This window comes from Cricetulus griseus (assembly GCF_003668045.3).
Source record: "Cricetulus griseus strain 17A/GY chromosome 1 unlocalized genomic scaffold, alternate assembly CriGri-PICRH-1.0 chr1_1, whole genome shotgun sequence".
NCBI classification, from domain to species: domain Eukaryota; kingdom Metazoa; phylum Chordata; class Mammalia; order Rodentia; family Cricetidae; genus Cricetulus; species Cricetulus griseus.
The window spans coordinates 15,175,260-15,193,882 of record NW_023276807.1 but is presented as its reverse complement, the minus strand read 5'-3'; the positions used below and the strand labels follow the sequence as shown (position 1 = coordinate 15,193,882).

Genomic DNA, 18,623 nt, shown 5'->3' with positions numbered 1-18,623 from the left:
CAAGGGGTTACCTTCAGTCTTAAAAAATAAATAAAAAATCCAACTGAAGAATTCTTCTTGACATGAGAAAAATCAAATTAATTATTTTTCAAGCTGTAAATTTAAAGTGAGTTTTGCATTTGGAGCTAAGTTTACAGAAATCCTTCTAATTAAAATATAGGAGTGAAAAAATCTGCAATAATTTAATAAATGTTATGATATTAGATAGTAACATCTTGCCTTGCTCTTTTGGGTGTCACCATTCACTGTAAAACAGTTCACCTTCATTTTATGACTCAATTTTCTTGTCTCAATGCTGGAGTCCATGATGTTATTGAAACTACAGGATTATTGGATTTGTGATATTTTCCCACAGCTATTACCCAACGTCAGTTGTGGTTCATGCTATCTACAGATCTCTGCATGAATAAAAAGTAGATTTCACACCTCAACAGAATGAAACTTGGTTTTCTGATGCCATCATTGCCTTTTATTTCACATATGGACATTAGAGAGAAAGCAAAAATACAAAGGAAACAATTCATTTTCTCACATTATTCACTGCTTGTGGTAACAGTTTATTTTTCATTAATATAAACTTAATTTCCACAGTAACCAGACTGCTTGCAAAAATAAACTTCCCGTGATAATTTAACAGGGCCAGTTAGAGACTACATTGTCCTTTGTCACATGAAAGATCATCTTCCACATGAACCTCCATGTCCTAGTTAGTTATTAAAACCTGCTCACCCTTTTATGAAGATAAAGACATCTCTTCTCACTGGATTAATTTAGAATTGGAGACATAACTCAGCAGGAAACCTCAGAGAAAGGCAAACCACATGCAATTAGAGTTCCAGGAATGAGTATTACTAAATCATCTCAAACTCTCAAATACAAAACGTATTGTAAAGGACTGAGCATGAAGGTCAGGCTGGGTGAAATTCTTGTTTCAGTGATAGGTGAAGTTTGTATTACCAAAAATATAATAGTAAATAAACAAATGGAAAGAAACATTGAACATATAGATTAACACCACATGGAAAGAGTCAGAGATGTTGCTAAATATATTTGTAAAAATATAAAATAAGAAGTGGCAGCTGGGCTGTGGTGGCATGCACCTCTAATCCCACTACTCACTCAGGGGGCAGATGCAAGCTGATCTCTGTGAGTTCTAGGCCAGCCTAGTTTACAAAGTGAGTTCCAGGACAGCTACAGTTGTTACACAGAAAAATACTGTCTCAAAAAAACAAAACCAAAAAACAAAGAAAGAACTGGAAAACACTATGAATGAACTGAAACTACCCTTTGTTCAAACAGGGTCCTGGAGCTATGTGGTCCTTATGATGGCCCAGGGGTGCTACTCTTTCTGAATAAAAGCTGGAGTTTAAGCTTTTAACCACTGTTTCTACAGAACAAACCACCTGAAAGATTAGTGGGATAAAAACACGCATACATTTTGTGCATTAGGAATTGCATCAATGTTCAAGTCATGACTTGGCTTTGCCCCACTGTGTCCAGAGCCTCACCTTGAAGAGCACAAATGCCAAGAGTCACATTGACAGAACACTGGAGTTATCTGGAGATTGCCTCTGACTAAATGATTCTGTCAGTCTGCACCAAAAATGGAACAATTATGTAGAGTCCTCATAGAGACCTTTTGTGTCAATCAGGTTTCCTCACAGTATGGCAGGCAGCTCACTGTGCCACATGGGTGTCCCAAGCTACAAGCAGAATATTCATTGCCTTTTCTGATGTTTCTTTATCCCCTTAGTTATAAAACTTACAATCCAAGCCAGCATCGGTGTTAGACATCACTGGTGAATTGATGACTGGCATGGCTCAAGGATGGAAAATACTACTATAGCCTGATCCATCAGCTGTTAAATAACATGATAGTATTTTAGATGCTAACAATATCTTGAAAGACATTAAACGCTTTGCAATTTAAACCACATTTATCTGTAAATTATTCTGCCTAGTATTTTCTAAACTCTTCTGTACACAAAAAGTGAGTATAAAGAAATCAATGTACAGATGCTTGCTGTTGCCAAGAAATATGTATTGAAGATTCATTCAGGTTGGTCATTTGAAGCAGTAGTACATGGTCTGCTAAAGATATCCTATGGATCAAGACAATAAATGTGAATGAGGAGGGAGAAGACACATAAAACTGGAGTGTGCTAGAAGCCTAATATGAGGGAGTGTGAGGAGGCCTAAAGGGACAGGTTAAAAGGCAGTACCAGAAGGCTCCAGGAACTGATGCTCAGCTGGGATTTTACTGATAGGAACAAGTGAGCCAGAAAAAGGCATCATCTGGTGCAAGGACAACGAAATTAAAGTGTAATTCACTCCTGAACCACATGTACTTCAGGAGTATCCAATTACAAAGTACTTAGGTGAAAAGGCATTCCTTGAAATGACACAAAGTAAACAAAGGATGAACACATTATCAAGGAGTAAAATAGCATCTGGCAGACTTTGATATATTCATGAAATCTAAAAGCCCCATCCTAGAGTTGGTCTTTGGTTTTGGGGTAGAACTATAAACTAAGATAAAAAAAAAAGATCATAAGAGACAGAGGTAAAGAAGGACTACTTCAAATAGTGTCTTCAGATGTGACAGGGCCATTGTACTCATCAACTCACAGGAGCTGTAGTTGACCAGCTGCACTAGACCAGCATAAAATGAGACAATTGACATTTTAGCATGAAAGGGCTGATGAGCTCATAAGCTCAAGCCCTAGCTGAGAGCTATTTGACAAACAAAGGAGGAGATTCAGTGTTCTTCATGGGTATGGTTCATGGTAGGTTGTCCATCCTCCAGTGAATGGCCCTGCAACTACACACATAGTGGTGGCATTAATTGGACTCGGTAAGTTGTAAAGAAGGGACATGAAGTCAAGGTGGAGTAATGTTGAAGGGAAAGTGAGGGAGAAGTTAGAGGGAGGACTGGGGAGTAGATATAATCAAAATGCACTGTATACATGTTTTAAAATTCTCAAAAAAATAGGTTAAGACTACTAAATTTAAAAATGCGTCTACAGTCGGGCATTGGTGGTGAATGCCTTTAATCCCAGCACTAGGGAGGCAGAAGCAGGTGGATCTCTTTGAGTTCAAGTTTGAGACCAGCCTGGTCTACAGAGCGAGTTCCAGGACACACTCCAAAACAATACAGAGAAACCCTGTCTTGAAAAAACAAAAATTAAAATGCGTTTGCCGTAAACCAATGTGCTATATACTAAAGCTCAACATATTCTTTTTGGTTTTGAAATTTAAATCACAAAAAATATACCATATGATCCAGCTATACTACTCTTTAACATATGCCCAAGGAATTCAACATACTAGATACAGAAACTTGGCCAGCCATGTCTAATGTTGGTATAGTCATAAGAGTTAGGAAATGGAAACAATGTAAATGTCCTTCAGTTGATGAATGGGTAAGGAAAATATGGCATGTATAATAATGTAATTCTATTCATCTATAAAGAAAAGTGAAATTATGACCAATTCCCTGAAAATAGGTGGAACCAGAAAATATGATACTAAGTACAATAACCAGGAAGACAAATGTTGCTATTCTTTCTTATTTGTTGATCGTAACTCCACATCTTTAGATGTGTGTATATAACCTGGAGAAACCCCCGAAGCCAGGAAAATAGAAAGAGGCTTTCAGTGGGGACAGATGACAAGCTTGGGGTAGAGGGAAGGAGGATAGCAGAAAAAAGAACATGAAGGGAAAAATAAAAATGAAGGAGAACCACTGGGGATAAAATGTATGTTATAGTAATATACATACATAGTTTGAAATACATTTATTACATATTCAATATATGTTTAGTATATGTTAAATGAAGTTATGCCACTTAAATTAACAGTTGTCTCACCAAAAAGACACAGACTATCTATTCAAAATCCCCAATGCCAATCCTGGGAAATCTACATTAACATTTTGTACAGGGGAGTTCCCCAAAACAATATAGGCCACTGCCTTTGTCCTTAGTTGCCTCCCAGAACATGGAGGCAAAACTCTAATGCTGGCATCACCACACACTTCAGGCACAACTGCAACTGAACTAGAAGGCTCCTCTCTGAGGACCAGCTCTCACAGTATCCGAGGTGCTATGAAAGCTATGATGGGAGACACATGAGCAATAGTCCTATCCAGTAAAAAGGCCTATGAACAACTCTTACCAGAATATGCCCAAGGATATTATAGTGACAGTGACATCCTAAAAGTAACTAACAGATATTTAACTGGACCCAAGGTCCGCTCAGTGTGAAGAAATTCATGTCCAGTACTGTAAACTGACTCAACCATTTTTGAATGGGAAGATCATAGACCCTAAAGAAAACATTCTCAAAGAAAATATTGCAAAACATGTGTTATAACTCACTGTGACTATAGTTGCTAATTACATGATGTGTGCTAGAAAATAACGAACAAATATTCAAAATATCAACACAAAATATTATTTATATAATTCTAAGATATATGTACCCATAGTGGATACCTATATCAAAATATTATGTTATATACTGTGAAATATAATTTTCATTTGTCAATTTAGAAAATACACAGTAGTATGTATGCCAAAAGAAAAATAATAAAACATAGAAAGGTATGTTACATTAGTACAAATGCATTGGGGCTGGGGATATGGCCACACAAGCATGAGGGCCTGAGGTTGGAGCTCCAGAGCCCATGTAAAGGCCAGGCACCATAGTGCACATCTGAATTCCCAGTGCTTCCATGGTGAACTGGAAGGTAGAGAAAGAAATATCCCCAGAAATTTAAGGGTGAATTAGTGTGACATATGCAGTGGAAAGCAAGGAGATAGAATGAGAGAACCCATACCCAAGGTTATCGTCCTCTCACCTCCACTTGGGAGCCATTGCACTATGTGCCCCTGCCAACATCACATATTATACTTCACACACACACATGCGCACACACACACACACACACACACACACACACACACACACACACACACACACATGCATGCACACACACACACACAAATGCACACATGCATGTACACACATACCGCACATACATCACACACACACACACACACACACACACACACACACACATCCATTTACACATACTTCACACTCTCACACACCACACATCCAGCCACACATATATCACACACACTCATACACACATATGCACATATCACACACAAGGACTAAAACAAGTACAGATTTTCATCATATAGATGCAATACTATGACCTAGATGATTAAAATTCAGAATTGTTTTTATTTTAGAAAGTCAGAGTAATGTTTGCGCTATGTATCACACAATACCCTTTTACAGCATCTCTGCCCCCAAGATACATGCTAATATCATTGCATGCAAGTCGTTAACCCCATCAAGTGAATCATAAATAGGCATAACTAGCTTCTTGTTGCTTTGGCTTGGGATTGCACTGCCTGCTTATTTCTGACCCAGAACTTGTGAAAGAGCAGTTGGATTCAGAGTCTGGGGATTTGAAATTTATAAACATGAGAAATTCCAGAGCTTCTGAATTTTAAAATTTCCAGAATAGCTCCAAATAAATGGTTGTGGAATTCTATTATCCAACACTCAATAAAATTGAATTGCAGGAGATATGACAAAGAAACAAATGAGAGCCTGAAGGGCTGGGCAGGGGACACGTCAGCATTTCCCAAAGTGAAAGTCTCTAACAATGCTAATAAAGCCACAATATAGGGGCTCTGCTGAATGTCAGAGGTCTAGAAACAAACATATAGCTCAGATTTTCATCTACTTGATTAGTGTAGTTTTCTTCCTTAGGGTTTTGTTGTGTTTGCATTGTTTCCCGAAATATCACCCTGGACTTCTGCATCAGAAACACTGCAAATGAAATTTAAAGTGTCTGTACACGAGCTAAGGACAACTGACTCAGAACACAGATCTTTATTTTAGCATAGTGCTATACATCTTAGACACCAGTGGATTCATGGCAATAGAGGTAGAGCTTTAAAAATTAAAGAGCTCTGATGCAATGAGAGGCTTTCTGCATGGAAATGTGAGAACAATGTACAATAAACAAGTGTGACAAAAGTACCTTATCCAACATGTGATGAATCCTTGGAGAGAAGCTGGCCACTGACCTGGATCTTAGGAGAAGGATTAAAAAAATGTTCTTAGAGACCCGTGCTCGGCTCGAAGGAATTGTCACTCAGTCTGAGAACTAGACAAAGGAAGGTGTGAAAATACATGACCACAATTCAATTCAAGCATGCTGCAGCAGAAAGCACACAATTAGAATTCTGATTTCTCCTTTTTGGGAAAAACATCTTCATATTTCTAACATCTGGCAGTAAACATGTTTCATGATACTTTTACTCGAGAAACAGAAGGTTTGCTTGATGTCAGTCTCATGCTGTTTCTGTGATATAGCCTCACATGTTGTCCAAACAGAAGTGCCTTTATCATAGTGTGCATCCCCTCCTCAACTCTGTTGTATGTATTTAGCGTCTCAAGTGTGGTGCGTGGAAATAGCCCTTGAAACAGGAACAAGCGGTTTGAGAACACAGGAGAGAATGCATGTGTGATCTGAATGGAAAAGAATATGAATCACAGTTGCCACACAGCCACAGTGCTTGCAGCCTTAGAGACACCTACTGTCTTACTTGGGGTTTCTATTGCTGTGAAGAGACACCATGACCATAGCAACTCTTTTAAAAAATCATTTAATTTTGGTGGTTTGCATACAGTTCCCAAGGCTCAGTACATTATCATAGTGACAAGGAGCATGGTGGTGTGCAGAAGTAGCTGAAAGTCCTACATCTTTCAGACCACAGGAAGTTGACTGAGACACTGGGAAGTATCATGAACATAGGAAACTTCAAAGTCCTCCTCTACAGTGACACACTGTCTCTAACAAGATCATACCCAACAAAGCTACACCTCCTAATAGTGCCACTCCCTATGATATTTTGGGGGCCAATTGTGTTCAAACTACCACACTTACACTATTAAAACAAATAGAAACCATACCAGTGTTCACAACACTGAAATCCTATTGGCATGCATGAACTATGAATCAAGCAAAAATATGTGTATGCAGTTTCAGTTGTGTCTGCTCTAAACCAGGATTCAGTAACTATGAGTTTGTACCAAAGGCATGTAACAGTTCGTTTAAAATATTAAGTGCCATGGAATCTAATTAGTCAGTCAGTTGATGGTCTTATTTCTAGAAAATAATTGCCTCATTCTAATGATAACTCTTCACAACTAAACAGAAAGATAAATGTCCTCATTATAAAATTTCTCACCCTTCAGTTATGTAATAAAGGGTCAAAACAAGAAAAGATAATAAACTACATTGAGAATAAATGATAAAATAGTACCTACAAGAGGAGTTTGTTTGTAGAAATGTTTGGATAGTGTTGGATCCCCAAATAGTTACTTACAGAAATGCATTTCTCTATTGCTTGCTATGCAGCACTCTGAAAATACCCATTTTATGCAAAGGAGATGGTTGCCAAGCTGATAATAATTCTACACTGGATGCCTTATATAGATCATCTATCTTGATCTTTAATCTATGAGCAGAACAAATATGTCACTTACCTCATGAATAATCAGCCTATATTTCATCCTATGAACACTGATTACCACCAAGTGAAACTTAGGGAGGCATATATAGCTATTTAATGTTTCAGAATATTTCAAGATGAAATCCTCCTTGGCATGTCAACTTTTATGAATATTAAAAAGTGAAGCGATGTGGCTATGCCTTCGTTGGTAGGAAGGAGGATCACCCATTATTGACAGCAGTTGAGCAGCTGATATGAAGTAGACATGGAGTTATCATAAGTTATGTCTTAATAATTCGAGGCTACAAATCGTTACCAATAAAACTGTGGACACTGGGGTACAAAGGGATTAAATGATTGCCCCAAATGGCATTTACATGAAAAAAAATCATCTCTCACCTTTTACATTGAAATATTCTGTCTCATGCCAGTGGGTTAAAATGCTATTTTTTGTAATGTTGATTTCTTACACATAATTCATACAGTGAAGACTTCACTGTTTGCCACTCTTGAGACTGAACTCTTTGTCTCTCAGAGTTGAGTTACCTTCAAGTGGGAGATTCCCATCTCATTCTCTACAGAAGGAAAGAAAAAAATAATTAGAGTAATTTCTTGTCATGTGTACCCCTATCTTTTCTGAGTCACATGGTGTTTCCACTAACTGCTTCAATTAAGTCTAGACTCTCTACCATCAAACAAGCAAACAAACAAAACAAACAAAAATTCTTAAAGATCTACCCGTTTCTTGCTCCAGGTTGAACACAGATGGCTACTCCAACTATCATTCACCTGGATACTTTGAAGTAGCAACAGCTGCCACCCTTTCTCTTCTCTGAGTTTTGACTAATATTTCCCTTAAGGCTCCCCTGTTCCTTCTGACCTGGGCCATACCTACTAACTCTGAAGTATTAGTTGTATTAGTATTAGTATTCAGCAAGTGAAACAAATAAGGAAAGAATATTTCATACTTGATTAATTGGTTTTCTGCTACAGTTATTCCCACCACGATACTTTCAGTCTCTTCTATTTGATTTTTATTATGATATTTTACACAAAATAGACAAAGTGTATTTATCTATATGTAGCTGCCAGGCTTTTGTTTTTGCTGTTATTGTGACTTTATGGTCATTATGTCATTACTTTGCACAGCTGGGGATAATGAATATGAAAGAATACTTTGGGAGATGAGTGAGGAGGGAAACATACTGATGGTTTCTGAGAGAAAATTTGAGGAATAGACACATGGAATCATTCTCAAACCCTACTAGGAAATAAGTTTTGAAATAGATATAGGTTCACACAATTTGATGCTGTGTTGGAGAATTTCATATTTATTACTGGAAATAACAGAAGATACCCCAGATTAGAGAACGCTCAGGAATGGTGCCCAGAATCACTAGGTTAACACAAAAATGATAAGATGTTTGATACAGAGTTTCCCCTTTCTCCATGTCAGTAATGATCCATTAGCATTCTGAATGCTACTGAAGGATACAAAGACCCTGTGTGTTGTACTCATTAACCTGAACAGTCAATCTTTATGGCTTTGTACACAGAGATTTTTGCAGAGTTGATAAAATTTAACAGAAGGAACTGAGCATCTGTAAATGAACACGGAAATAAGGGAAAATCCAATTGGTAATTTGAGGCTGGATGCAAAGCTAAGGATTCACCTATATTTGACATTTTTGTTTTACATCTCTTTGTCAATACAGGAATCAAGATTGCAGAGTAAATGTAGGAAAACAGTTGAGAATGACTTCCTCAATGCTAAGAGTACTAGCATCAATGTTATATATCTCTACATGTAATTTTCATATTATTGCATTTTTAACATGCTAATTCAATCAATTTTCTATTTGTAAATATCGAAAACACCATGCTGGATTACGTGTGTGTGTGTGTGTGTGTGTGTGTGTGTGTGTGTGTGTGTGTGTGTGTGTGTAATAAAAATGAAATAAAATTTTAAAGTGACCCCAAGCATACTATATCATTTTATAGTTTTATTTCATTATTTCAGAAAACTACTGTATCATTTTGTTTCTTTCCTTTATCCTGTTGTTTACTCATGTTAAAATCAAAGAGGACCAATGAATTCTGCATAAATGCAGCCTGGTTACTCAATTCTCAATTGACTATTATTGTATCTCAGATTTTATAAAATATAGGGGTGATGGTTTCTCAACAAAGTTGTTATTATGGTTAAAAGTAGAATGTTATTGGTGATTTAGAGCTTAATTACTGTTGTGGTCATTAATAGATAAATTATTTTCTAAGAGCTGGCACATATACAAAATCTGAATTTTCTTATCATTTACTCAAACAATATCTAGTTAGTAGCTTTTATATTTGAATACCTTCAACATCAGTAAATATTTGAAAATAAATGGAGAATAATTGGACTTTAAGAGACAAGAACCTTATCAGAGTAATTTGTTACAAATTTTTAGTAGAATCATTTACATCAAAAAGGACATGAGTGATTTGGGTTTTTTGTGTGTTTCTGTTCCATTGTTCTCAACACAAGCAGATGTCTTTTCTATGTCTCATCTTTTCCAGGAAAAAAATCTTCAGTATTATTCATACTAAAATACAATGCTCTGTTTCTTGACTTCTTTTTTATACTATCATTTAGTCATCCATTCAACAAATATTTGCTAAATGCCCAATAACCATAAAGGGCTTTCTTTTAGTGTCAATTTTATTGTGTGTGGTACGGGTTAAAATTCCATAGTGAAGATGTCCCACAGTTGGGTGTGTGGCGCAGAGAAAACCTTGTGGGTTTCCTATATAATTGACAGGGGATGATGGGTGCATTCGATTCTACCTCTCCACTTAAAGCCTTAGGCTGGTGGGAGACTGTCAGTAACATGAGCTGTCCAAAGTGCAATTAGTCACTGATATTCTAGCCAGTATCATGAAAATTCAGTGGAAGTACAGGAGAGGGAATTTACTTTCACATAAACATCAATGAATTTGTAGTTATCACTGTGCATGTAGCCACAGTCATATAAGGTACTAGGAAACACTGAACCACTCAGTTTCTTAGAAAGGAAAGGACTGGAGGTTTTAGAGGAGATAACAAGTGTTCTATTATTAAATCCTTTAGTCATCAAATGTGACTTTCCTTCTTTCTGCTGTAAGAGAAATACCTACCTTCTCCACAGTGTAGACTATCCCAGCTTCTAATTACTGAAATTAACTCAAAATCCAGATCTCCATGATCAGTTAGGTCCGAATGAGATTCTATAATGTCTGGTGCCTTGTAAAATGGTCAGCACATTGTGCCTTCAACCTCTCCCCATACAAAAGAGCCAGTATAAAGGAGTCAGAAAGATACAGAGTAACTGTGACCATGAAAACAGGAATAGGAAAGACTCTGTGGCAATGGCAGCTATGAAATACAGTGGAGGTGAAAGTGATGAAATAAGTTTCTGATTGGTGCATCTGGAAATTTTGATTCTCTTTTCTGGGAGTCACACCAGCTCCACTGGAAGGTTCCTCTGTATCCACTTGGCAAATGTGGATGTATCCATGTGCATATCTGAAGTGAGCACGGTAGCATTTGTCCTTTTTCAGAGGCTTTACACTTTGTATAGCATCCTTCCTGTTGATAAATGGTCAGAGGTTCAAGGATTGTCCCGGAAATTGTCAGTGTTAAGGAACCTAATGAAAAGGTGTGAGGAAGCCTTTAAACAACATTAGTTATCGCTTGTTGAAGTATAGAAAACCTCTTTCATCAAAGTGTTCTTCACCTTCACACCTTCATTTTTTCAAACAACATTTAAACACATTCATTTTTCTTAACAAACTGTGAAGTAAGCAACAGTTTAGAGCAAAGTTTCTTCCCATGTTAAGTCTGAGGCTGAGGTGTTGCCCATGGTACAGTCTGTGATTCCTCAGGCTTTGTCTTTATTCACAGAGCTAGTGCTGGGTCGCCACAAAGAAAGTTTAGAAGCACAAATCCAAGAAAAACAGATTTTTCTTAAATTTGAAATGACTTTGGTTTCTACATTACATTTTTACAAATCTTGGGTTTCTTCACTTTGTCACAAAAGTACATATAACTGGAAGGGTGTCTGGGCATACTCATTGCTTTCAGAACTTTTTGTCAAAGAAAGGCCCTTATGGAAATAATACTGACTAAACAAAGACACAGGGCCTATAAAGTCCATTATGACAGTGAGCAATCATATTCCAATGATACTCCATTATATCTCTTAAAATCTGAAAGTGACAATTCTCTCTTGGTGTCATTATGTTTTTCATGAGATATAATTATGTTATAATTAAAATAATTATATTTTCTTTGTCATAGTCTTTCTTGTGACTGTTCCTTCTTGCCCTCCTTTGGCTTCATCAATCCAAATCTTGATGACAACCCAATGATATAATAAATACAGTAATGGCACCAGATAGTGCTCAGCAAGTGACACAGTATACTCCAGGAAGCAGAATGACATACTTATTCAACAAAAAGTGGTTACCAATGTCAGCATCTTTCCCTGTAAATGTTGATCATTAAATGATTGTCTTATGTTTGCCACATTGTGATTCTCAAAATATCAACACAATCACTACTAGGAATTTGATGAGTCTGTATGAGGACCCTGAATTTGTTTGTGATGTTTCTTTTATTAATGTTTACTTTTATTTTTTAGCATGTGTATATGTATGGGTGGGGTATATATAGATGAATGCAGATGTCCACAGAATCCAGAAAAGAATGTTGGATCACCTGAAGCTCTATTTAGAGGTGGTTATGAGCCACCTGATTTAGATGCTAAGAGCCTAGTTCATGTTCCTCTGCAAGAACATGCTGGCTCTGAACTGCTGAGCCATCGCTCCAGCCAGGATTGTATAATTTCTATTAAGATATTTGTGTGAAAGAAGATACAAATGTCCAGCTACCAGTCAATGCCACTAACCAATGATCCAAAGGTGTGGAGAATACCTATTATTCAGCATTTTTAATAGTTTCTATGTAAATATTGAAAGCAGTAAAGCCTAAGCTAAGCAATCTTTTGTATTCAACTTTTTTCACTAAAATTAATGTTGATTCACTATAAATTGCATCCTGGGAAAACAAATGCTGCAACCAAATTTCTTTCTGTTTCTCATTTAGTTTCTAAAGCATAGACTTTTTTCTTTCTTTGCCTTTACTTTCAATGAAATCTTAAATACTTGATCCATTTAGACCTAGAGAAAACTCTGGAAGAATAAGAACAATATAAACAAAGCACATCATTTTAGCCTCTTCTTGGTTTTCTTCCCACCCATACCCACATTCAGATTTTAGACAATTTGATATTTGGTATGAAATCACTTTCTTGTCATGGTGCTTTATACCTAAAAGAGATTTGGGGATGGACACAGGCTCGATGATAGAATGCTTATTTTGTGGATTCAATCTCTAATACTGTCAATAAAAGGAATTAGTAATGCTAAGATATTACATTAACAGATATTCAAATAGATGGCAATGCATTATAATTCATTAAAAACAGACATTTTTTTTAGGCAAAATATGATGTTACTATAAATGTTTGTAGAGCTTACGGTACCAGTAAAAATTGTAAGAATGGTAACTATTCTACTTTTTGCATAGTATTCTTAAAATGTCCAAGTCAAATGAAGCCACTCATTTACATGCTGTTTACCCTCCTTTAGATAACTAACCCTTGTGTGTCATAAATCTTGAGAAGCTGTTATATGACAAACATTGCTAAAGACAATCAGTGAGACAGCAATAGAAAGTAAATAAGGTAGAGCAAAACACTCAAATCTGTAGACCTAAGCACAAATGGGAAGCAGCTGCTAAGAAAATGAATAAATGTGCATTGTATGTTTACATATACTATGATTTGGTAAGTGCCAAAGGAACAAGCAGGGGACACATGGCCGAGTGCTAGTCAGAAGAATGATCAGGAGAACCTCTTATAAATGACATAAGCTAAAAACAGAAAGGATGAAGACAACTGACCATTTACAAAAAGCATTTTTCAGATAATAGGTCAGCAAATATAGACACTTGGACAATAACATGCCTTCCATAATGCGAGAACATTCTGGAGCATGCTGTGCCTTGAAATGAGTAAGAAGAGGGAAATTGGTAGAGTGGGGCCTGAAATAACAGATTTTTTTATACAAGTTTCATCTATTTTCTAAAGGACTTGGAGAAGCCTTCTATGGGCTTTTGAATAGAGATTGCCAGATGATTTAACATATCTGCAACAGTGACGGCTATGTAGAAAATAGAAAGACAAAAGCAGTAAGCAGGTGTTGAATCATTTGAGAGAGAAATGGAAAATTCGTGCACTAAAGCTGCAGCTGTGAAAATGTTGGGACATGTTGAGGTTCTATACGTATTTGCAAGTAGAAATTAAATAACTTGCTGTTGGAGTTAAACAGTACACATGAGATAAAAGAGAGAAACCCATATATTGTCACTTGAGTGTGACACTAACAAGTTTCCAATGATGGTGATAGAAGAGTGTAAAAGGAACACATATGAGATGGGAAGAAAATCGCTTACATTTTTGAATTTGGAAAAGTTCGTTTTGACATTCGAATTGAAATGTACATTAGGCTACCCCATAGTTGAGACCAGAGGGGAGATGACAATGGTAGAGATATAACTGAGAAGTTGTAAGAATAGAGCGATTGTTTAAACACAGGTGTGGTTGCTTTTGGAGTTAGAAGAAGAATTTCCTAATAAAATATCTAAGAAATGAGAGTAGGTGTTTGGGAAATGGGAACTTTTCTAATAGAGAAAAAGGAAAAATGAATTACAGATATCTCAAAGCAAATGGCCAGTGGTTTCACATGACTTCAGAGGAACATTACAATGAAGACTTATTCTATTTGAACATGTCAGGATCTGGACGGGAAATCTTTCAGTAGATCCATGGACATAGCAGCCTGATGTCATCAAAAGGAAGCAAAGGGATGGTGGATAGAAAGAATGAGTACTGCCATCTGGTCAGGAAGTGCTGCTGTGAAAGCTCACATAGAGAGGGCTGGTCTGCAAAGGATGGGCACCAGTTGAAATGGGGCCCATAAGAGGGAAGAGTGATGCTATAGGGCCAAGGAGGAAACAACTGTGAGTAGGGGGGATACTGATCCCTTGAAAAGAAACAGAACACAAGTGCCATTTTCAGTTATTTAATGTGGAAATAATGTCCTCAAAACAGACTCCATCTTTCCTCATATCAACTTCTGAAGTTTTAGACTTGTGATGAGGGAAAATTTAATTGATCAAATACAAAGGTGGAGGTGAAGACCAACTGAAACAGCAACAAAATAAATAATAGGTAGATGAAAAATATAGATTGGTGATTGAGAGATATAAATTGATTGATAGATAAATAAATGACAGATAGATATGTGGATGATAGAGTTGTAGAAGATAGATAGATAGATAGATAGATAGATAGATAGATAGATAGATAGATAATAGAATGATAAATAGAATCATAGCACTTTTTGTCTATAGCCTTCATTTTTCTCATTGAGTATTTTTTATGTTAGTGTTTTATGCCTGGAGTTTACTGGGATATTACCTTGGCATACTTTTCTTTCTTTTTCTCTTTCTTTTTCTTTTTCTTTTTATTTTTTTTGCCTTGGCATACTTTTGACTACAAATTTCTTGTGAAGTTCTAGATTTGATTCTTCTGCTTACTGAATCATTGATTTCTGTCTAAATCTGTTGCAGTGTACCTGAATACTATGACTATGGTCATGGAGTAAATGAGGATGCCTATGACAGCTACGGTAAGACCTTTTCCTTACTATGGTTATGAGATCAGAACTACAATCTGTCACTGACAACTCAGAAATTACTTCTCTATCCACCTCGCTGCCCCATTTTCACAGAAGTACTGGCTATGTTGATTTATGTAATTCCACAGTAAGACTTGACTTACAGAACCAGTGCAGAAAATTGGACAGATCAATTTTGATAAAAATTTCAAAGGAAATTAATCACAATTATAAACCATTTCTGCAGCATTGGTGAGCAGTCAGTAGTGCTGTAATGTTTCAGCATGCACACTGCAATAGTCTTTGATATAACCTCAATATTGTGTCATTTTTGTCACAAGAATATCAATATAAGCTACATTTAAAATACATTTAAACTTGTAAGTGCACATAATTTTTATTGTATAATGAACTTCAAATTATTTCTCTATCATATATCTCTTAAAATTCCAAACAAACTTTGTCTTGTATGCATTAGCATTTGATAAAAATATTAGTCTATAAAGTCGATTTCAAAATATATTATTGAATCAAGAATCTCACTTAAGATTAACTATAATTCTATCTAGTAAACACTTGCCAAGTGCCTGTGATCTGTCTACACAATACAACACTTTGATGGGTCTGGTTCTTTAAAATGTTCAATTAACAGGTTCTCATTGAAAATGACATTTAGAAATTTATATTCTTGGGTTCTCAGTAAGCTTATGCAAAGGGTCCCTCTTCCTCTGATGGAGAATAAAGGAGACAATGATGTTGTCTATGTGTTTGTAGCTCCAAGTCATGAAAATATAGTGCTATGTCAGTATGGACAAAGAAAGACACAGATGTTGTAGGGCAGGGGGGAGGAAGGTGTAGAAGACCATGTCAGGGAAGGAAAGCACAGATGGTCAGGTGGGGGATGGAAAGCACAGGTGGTCAGGTGGAGGAGGGAAAGCACAGAAAGGTCAAGTGGAGGAGGGAGAGCACAGATAGTCGGGTGGAGGAGGGGGTGGAGGAGGGAAAGCACAGATGGTCAGGTGGGGGAAGGAGAGCACAGGTGGTCAGGTGGAGGAGGGAGAGCACAGATAGTCAGGTGGGGAAGGAAAGAATAAAGATTAGAGAGAAGAATGGTGTCACCCTTAGAAACATTCATTACTTAGTTATACCATGGCACACCATCAAGACAAAAAAATATATATCTTTGACCAATGCCAAACAAGAGCTGATGGCTGTCATATAATTTCTTACATATTTATTCATTCTGGCTGACATATTAAGCAATTTATCCCATTTTCACAAGGAAACTCCATGACAGAGGGGCAGGCAATGTGAGAGTATAGCTCTAAGATTCCCTTTCTATTTTTTATTGCATCACTGCTTGCAGATGGACTCACTATTGCTGTTCACATATGAATGCTTATTCAGGACTAAGCAAAACCTAATGAAGCCTAGATAATATGCAAATGACCCTAATTAGAAATATGGGATCTGCTAGTATAGCTTACATTGGAGCACTTGACTATAGAGTGTCTGAGGAAGGGGAGTTCAAAGGACAAGTATCGGGGTTATAGACATATGATAGGATATCCATCACCATCCTCTGGAGAACATTCTCCACGCATTACCTTTATTTTAAAGATGAGAACCAAGGCTGTAGCATGAAGTGACTTTTCTCAGTAAAATAATTAGCATGAAACAGAACCCCAATGTATCTGATTGACATTTCCTCCCGAAGATGGGAGCAGTGATTCTCTGTGAAAGCATGGAATCTGACACTTCTAATCTTGGCAGGTTTACCACTTCCCACCTAGGTTGAGGTACAAGGCTGAGTACCCCAGGGCATTCACAGTTCTTTAGGTTCAACAAGAAAATGGCTATACTTCCAAGCCTATTCCTAGTTTTATAGAAATCAAGCCACATGCCTTTTCCAGTTAGTGACTAAAGATGATAGATGAATAAGACATAAATTTAGTTTTTCTGCTTTCATCAGAGAGTATGCTCAAGTGAAGGTTTCTTTGGTCATCCTGAATTTAGGATCATCTGAATCCAGGTACATCCAATATCTTCCTCAACTTTAACCCAATGAGATCAGGCTGTACCAGAAGTAAATCAGGCTGTCTTAGTTGTAAAGACAACTCATAAGAAGGAAAAACAGGTAATTGGGGGTGATTTACATTTTCAGAGGTTTAGTCCGTGCTCACCATGGCAGGAAGCATGGCAGATAGGAATATGGTTTTGTGCAGGCAGACATGGTGCTGAACAATTTATCATCATGATCTAAAGTCAACAGAAAGTAAACTGAGACACTGGATGTAGCTTAAGAATATATGAGACCTCAAAGCTCACCTCCACAATAAAACACTTCCTCCAGTAAAGCCACACCTTCTAATAGTGCCATTCCCTATAGAGGCCATTTTCTTTCAAAACACTACACAGAGACTAGGTCAATGCTGCATCTGACTTGGCCTCTGTAGTGGTTTGAATGATAATTGGCTCGTGTGTTTGAATATTTGGCCCCTAGTTAATGCAACTGTTTGGGAAGGATTAGGAGGAATGGCCTTGTTGGAGAAGTGTATCACTGGGGGCAGGTTTTGAGGTTCCAAAAGACTCAGGCTATTCCCAGTATGATCTCTGTCTCTTACTTGCTTAACAAGATATAGTTCTCAGCTATTCCTGTTCCTCTATCATGGACTCTAACCCTCTGAAATCATAAAACCAAATTAAACACTTCCTTGTAAGTTGCCTCTGTCATGGTTTCTTATAACAGCAATAAAAAAGTAACCATGACAACCACCAAGATGCATCTCCTAGGTCTGTCCCCCAAAAAGCCAGTGATGACATTGCCAAGGCAACTGGTGATTAGAAAGGCCTGGGGATGATAGTCAAACTGACCATTTAGAACAGACAGACCCAGGCTAAAGTTGCACCTTCAGCCTTTACCCTAATCATCAAAGCCCTCAAGGAGACACCAAGAGACAGGAAGTAGCAGAAAAGCATTAAACACAATGGGAATACCACGCCAGAGTGTATCCCTTCATGTGGGATGGACTCTCAAAGTCCCTTCTTACGCCAGGGAAAAATACTAATCCACTATGAGAGGCTCCCTGGAGTGCAGAGGCCTCCTTATTGACATCCATGTTCAGGGGTCTGGATCAGTCTTGTACTGGCCTCCCAGACGGCATCTGGGGTTGATGTGCTCCCCCTTGTTCAGGCCAACTGTTCTTGTGGGTTTCTCCAACTTAGTACAGACCCCATCGATCTTCATTCCTCTCTCTCTTCAATTAAATTCCAGATTTCAGCTCAGTGTATATCTGTGGATGTCTGTCTCTGCTTCCATCA

General features: G+C 37.3%; 1 protein-coding gene across 2 annotated transcripts in view; it reads left to right on the top strand.

Annotated features, from left to right (window-relative positions):
* The window catches only part of Khdrbs2 (KH RNA binding domain containing, signal transduction associated 2), a 409,392-nt gene that overhangs the window by 379,301 nt on the left and 11,468 nt on the right, over positions 1–18,623 (top strand). For both annotated transcript variants that reach the window (XM_027392834.2, XM_035453236.1), the window contains one exon: positions 15,256–15,314. In XM_027392834.2, coding sequence (XP_027248635.1) covers positions 15,256–15,314 — 59 coding nt within the window. The remainder of the gene's footprint in view (positions 1–15,255; positions 15,315–18,623) is intronic.